Below are 6,208 nucleotides of genomic sequence, written 5' to 3'. Positions count from 1 at the left end.
TATATCAGTTACTTTTCGTGGTCATATATTATATTAGATAATATCATTTAAAGTATTAAAGGTTTAAATTATTATGTTACATTATTAGATAATCGTTTTAATTTAGAAAAGTTCAAATTTTTGGGGATAATTTTCAAAGGTTGACATTTATTGGGTTTTCTATTTTGTGGTTAGGTAATCGTTTTAATTTAGGAAGGATCAAATTTTTGCGGTTTTTATAATGTACAGGGTTGAGGTAAAATAAAGTACGTCAAGAACATTTTTCTTCTCCGTATTAGAAATCCTTTCTGTGAGGGTATCACTGGCTCTTTGCCCTTTATTATTTTAATGGATATATATATATATATATATATACTCTCAAATAAAGTTATAAATATTTAGTTAATAGTTTAAAAAACACACGCACACGCACACAATGACATATTTTTCGATAAAGTATTCTGTATTAGGATTTGGTTTTATAAATTAAGAAAAAGTATTACTCTCCTTTTTACGTAAAAATTAACAATATAATGTATTTTAAAATAAGAGAATCTCTTTGGCTGATATTCATAGTCGGTTCTTATTTCAAGACTGTCCAAACTAATGCTTAAGATTCTAATGCGGCCCTTTGATTGATTCGTGACACCTCAAGGCTGAACTTAGGACGGTCTTGAATGTAAGAATTGACTATGAATACCAATCCAAGTTCTTTATATTGGTTATTAAGGACAAAAATCCACGAGGGTGTATCGAAAGACCTCCAACGCATTTTAAAATTATATATTTTCAGATAAATTGGATTGGATGCAAAGTTCGTGCAAAAATATGCGAAAACTGAAGACATGCAAACTTTATTATTAGTGACAACAAACGCATTAATGAAACTATGCTTTCATAAGTTGATAGGATCGGAATACTTTCCTCTTCCTTGTTGAGTTAACGGCTAATTGTGATCGAATATAAACAAAAACAAGGAATTTGTTCTTAGAAAGTTTAAAAGAAAATCAAGATAGTTGAATCAAAAGATGTAGAGAGATGTAAAGAGAAATATGGAAAAAAGATCAAAGCCAGATAATTGCCGTATATAGCGTTTGGAAAAGTTTATATATAACCACAATGTTCTCAATCAATATCAAGATAATCAAAAGTCTACACGATTGAAAATATATTCGAAATATATCTCACAAATATAGATAGAACTGTACGTCGTATACGTCTTAAGTTGAGAAAGGATGAAGATCGTTGTTGGAAGAACGAGTTGTTTTCGACTGCCATCCTGAAAAGCACTTAAAAATATAAGAAGATTCAAAACTATATCAAGTATTTACGAAAGAGTACGTGAAGAAACAAGAAAGAGAAATGTCTTACCACTGCAATTTCGTTTTGTCGTAGAGAAGCAAAACGAGTGAATCAACAAAGAATACAGCACAGAATATTAGTAGATTTGACGACTTTCTCTCTCATCAATTATTTCCTATTAGTCTATTTATTATATAACATCGCTTATATTATATATGTATACACACACAATACGAATATTATCAATTATCTCTTAATTATTATTTTATGAAGAATAAACCAGAACATACAATTTTTTAAAGTATTAATTAATGACTACTTCGCTTCTTTTGTACGCGACAGACGAATAATTCTATAACTAATATTTTGAAAAATAAGAAACAAAACTTCAAAATTTGTAAAAAAAACGAAGATTTCCCAAAACATTGGAAATATCGTTTACATGCTTCGATTGAGTTAGCGCTAGTAAAAAAGCATAAGAACTGCAGTGGCAGCGTTCAAAAGTAGTGTGTAAATCATTTCGGCAACGTTACTCACTAATTGTCACGGTGTGCGGATTGGGGCGAATTCTCGGCTACATCGGCGGACGACCGTCGATGGGAGCCACCAACATGTCACAGTCCGGATTAGGTGGACTGAACGACGCTCAAGGACAGAATCAAGCTGGACAAATAATTGACAGTCAACAGATACCTTGCCAGAACGGTCGTGCTGAGCCACTCGCTGATATCATAAAGCAGGATTTATCTAACGGTTTTGAAAATCGGACGATGGATTACGAGAGATTTACCCAAGAAAGGACACGGCATACTTCACTTACTGGGCAAGTTCAGGATCAACAGCCGCAGTTAATTTCACAGCAACAGCAACAGCAGCATCCGATAGCACAATATCCGTCAGGAAGAAGACAATCCGTAGGATTACCAGAAGATAAACATCCTTCAACGGGTCAATTGCCACCCCTGCAATATGATCAAGATAAAGACAACGTGGATAGAACTCAGCACGTGTCTCAAACCAGCACTCAGACGGTACCAGTGCAAGTGCAACCGCAATTTGCACCTGATTATGATCAAAGTCAATATCCGCAGATTCGAGGACAATTTGAAGTCAGGTCGCAAATCTACCCGCAAACGCAATATTCCGATAGAGTTGGTTTCGTGACAAGAGATGTCACTTATCGTGACCCGAATCTCTATGGTCAGAGTGGTACAATCAATCCGATGTTCACTGGACAGGGTCAATACGTAACAGTTCAACATGGCTCACAGACACCTTCGCAATCTACTAGTCCACAGCCCCCTTATTATTCAGGTGTAGTCGTGCCACAGCCACCGAGTGGTTACGCTCAATTCAGTACTCAGCCACAATATTCTTATAGTCAATATCCGCAAACGGTCATGAACGCTGTACCGTACAATCCGCACTCCGGTATCTATCCAGCTCAGCAATATTCTGGTCAACAATCGCCAAATCTACAAAGATTTTCACAAGAAATTGGCCATTATCATACGCAACCGATCATTCAGCCCAAATCAGTATCCCAAAATGTGACTCATGGAATCGCTATCCAGACGACTGAGCGATCTTGTCGAGGACCGAAACCGGTGGTACCTCCTCGTGGCAATTCTAAAATCACCACTCATGATGTTGGACATAGAAAGTCTGCTAGTGTCGATGTTCCGGCATTACAAAAAGTAAAATATGAGTCAAATCCGACTGCTCAACAGGATTCAATTCATCGTAGTGATGGCGCCATTATTGTGACGGGCGTATCAACCGGTTCGGAAGGTTCGGATAGAAGATACTTAACTACGATTAATCAAAATCCTAGGACAAGACAGGATGGTTTATACGTGGCTACTAATGGTGATCAGCCAGGCAGAGAGAAACTAATCGATACAATTGCCACCGAGTGCGATTTATACGTGTCCAGATCGGAACATAGAAAATCCGTGTCTGTCGATGTGACTACTAGCTTCCAAGGACGTAACGATACAATTACTTTTACATTTCCTAGTGATGGTAATCAAGAGATTATGTCGGGAAGGAAAACTACGACTGTAGTAGATGCAAAACGAATCGATACTAATCAAATGTTCCCCGCTGAACAAAGAAGACTGGATGCGAGTCTGCGTGTGTCACCAATGGCGTTTGATACGAGACAAGAAAATAGGAAGAGCGTAGAAACCGATAGAAAATCCGAATGGGGCAATGTGAGTCCGAATCAAAGAAATGTCATTCCTCCAGAGAACAGACGCTCGGATTATTTTGAGGAGCACCGAAGATCACCTATGAATTTGGAAGGCAAGAGAATGGAGGATATAAGGAGGTCACCTATGCCATTTGTACCAATTCGAGAAACGTCTATCGATCGTACTGGACAGAAAAGTCCTTCTTTCGTTAGCCAAAACTTTGAGAAAACTAGACAAGAGCTAGCAATCTGGGCAGAGCAACGTCAACGGCAAGAACATGAAAAAAACATGATACCAGGTCCAATATTTACAACAAGTCCTCGTTCTCGTAATCCGTCAGAGGAAAGAAGAGATATCAGATCAATTCACCTTTCAGATGATCGCAAAGAATCTAGAATATCTCAATCGGCCTTTCAGCCTCTTCCTAATATTAATCAGAACACTATAATGGAGCAACGTCGACATCTAAGACACGTTAGTGCCGATCTGACAAAACATATGGAACTTTCGAGAAAAGATTTTGACGAGCAACCTGTTACAGGTTCTGTAGTAAATCTTGGCTCGGTAGTTAGTACTGCTTCATCACAGAGAGCTAGTCCGAATCTTTGTCATCAATATCCAGCTCTCAGTGAAGCAAAATTGGATACAAAGACCGTGTTAACTGTGGTAACTGATTTTGGTGAGTCAACTACCAGTAAACCAATTGATCAAATAGATCATATAATCCACAGTCACCGTAAAAATCATAATACCTCATCTAACTTGCTCACTCATAGTAAGAGCCAAATGGAAAGCTTACAGAATACATTGGAGAATCAGAGTGAGAAAACAGACTCTCTTCATGTTAAACAAAAACAACAACAACAACAATTACAGAACCAACAGAGTCTCGATTTAATCTCTGAAAAGCTAAGCCAGTTTGAACGTCAGCAGAGCGATCTTCAAGCCAAGTTGCAATGTCTTCAGAATCAGAATCAGATTCTAGACAAAGTAGCGCAGTTTCAGCATCAACAGAGCGATCTTCAAGTCCGATTTCAAAGTTTGCAGAATCAAAGTCAATTGAATGATAAAACTCACAAGATACCTAACGATTTTGCGCAACTTCCGTTGATAAACGATACCGATCAGGTTCCAATAAATTCTCTTTCGAATAATCAAGAACAGTCATCAGATAAATCTTGTTCCACTCATCAACCAATACATGGTCTTCACCAAACGCTTCTGACTACGTACTCACAGAATACCACCCTTCAAGCCTGCCAATCGTCCGTATTTGAGAAACTGACGTCTCGCGTGCAACATGACATTTCCGATTCGAATTCCATTCAGATTCCAAACATGTCGCAAATGCCGTTACCATGCCTTCCACAATTCGATCGTGCCGATGTGCCGCGTACTTCGTTTTCCCAGTTTCACCAACTTCAGTGCCAGATCGAGAGCCACGAGAGTGCTTCAACGACGAATGCTAGTCTACCTGCTAGCTCCTTCACTGGTACGCTCAAGAAGATACCACCGGAGAAACCACCACGGACGTCCTTAATAGTGCAGACACCAGAAGTCGAGGTAACATTAAAAAAATAAAAATATTTGTATTTTTTTGTTAATTGTCTAATCCTGTTATTTGTCTAAAGCAAATTCTTTTCAATCCTATATGAAAACGTACAAATATAATTTTCTATATTAAATAAGAAAATAATTACGGAAATAAATATTCAATATTTTATATTTTACATTACGCATTAATTATGTTTAAAAGATTAAAACTTTGCTAATTGCAATCACAAATTTTAATCAAAGTAAACAGCAATCTATTTTAACATATCTCGCTTTTGTAATTAAATTAAATCTTTATGTGAATTTGTTTGTGTGTGCGCGTAAGGCAAAAACATTTTTTAAACATTTAACAGCAAAATTAAAGCATCACTTATTCTGCCCCCAAAAATAGGCAAATTTCAAAAGAATGTAACTTCATCAAAAATGATCGCAAAAAAATTTGTAAAAAAGCATTCTAAAGTTTGAAATCTCTACTTTAGAAAATATGGAAACTAATATTTCGATTTGATTAATTCTTTACGAAGTTATGCGGACACAAATGAAAGTGCAACAGATCTCAAAAATTTTTATTAACTTTGAGAAGTTTCATGGTGTGAATTAAAAATCGCATAAAAATTTAGTTTAAGAAAAAATTCGAAAGCGAGAATATTTACCTTTAATTTTATTTTTTGTTGAGCTGTGAACGATTTTTTTCACCGAGTTAATCAACATTAAAGTAAAAAGGACCATTTTAGCTTCAATGTTGAATAACTCGGTGAAAAAATATCGTACAGACTCAATAAAAAGCAAATTAAAGGTAAAGATTAACACTTTTTAATACTGTACATCAAATTTCTGTGTAATTTTCCATTTATGCCGTGGACCTTCACAAAGTTTTAAAGAATCACTAAATTTCTGTTAAAAAATTGTTGACCTTTGAACTGTGATAACATCGTTACAAAACAAATTCCATAAATACATTTTAAAGGATAAAGACTCTACTTTTAATTCGCAAAATTGATTTTCCTCGAAGATGCTTTTACACTAAGAAGCAGGATGTAAAATTTGAATGATTTATTGAAGGATTTAAATCTCAAAAATTTTACAAAGTTAAACGGTTCTATGGAGTTGCAAAAAATGTTTTTACCGCTCAAATTAGCATGAATTGAAACATGCTTTTTAAATGGCTTATTGAAAAA

At 36.0% G+C, this 6,208-nt stretch overlaps 1 protein-coding gene across 1 annotated transcript; it reads left to right on the top strand.

Moving 5' to 3' along the window:
* The first annotated feature begins 1,892 nt into the window (after positions 1-1,892).
* Positions 1,893-5,057, top strand: LOC108783296 (uncharacterized). The gene has a single exon (XM_018551837.1). It carries the CDS (start codon positions 1,893-1,895, stop codon positions 5,055-5,057), a length of 3,165 nt encoding a protein of 1,054 aa, XP_018407339.1.
* The last annotated feature ends 1,151 nt before the right edge of the window (positions 5,058-6,208 follow it).

Source organism: Cyphomyrmex costatus, unplaced genomic scaffold, assembly GCF_001594065.2.
Source record: "Cyphomyrmex costatus isolate MS0001 unplaced genomic scaffold, Ccosl1.0 scaffold1466, whole genome shotgun sequence".
Lineage (NCBI taxonomy): Eukaryota > Metazoa > Arthropoda > Insecta > Hymenoptera > Formicidae > Cyphomyrmex > Cyphomyrmex costatus.
The sequence above is the reverse complement of the archived record's forward strand: the minus strand, read 5'-3'. Positions and strand labels throughout refer to the sequence as shown.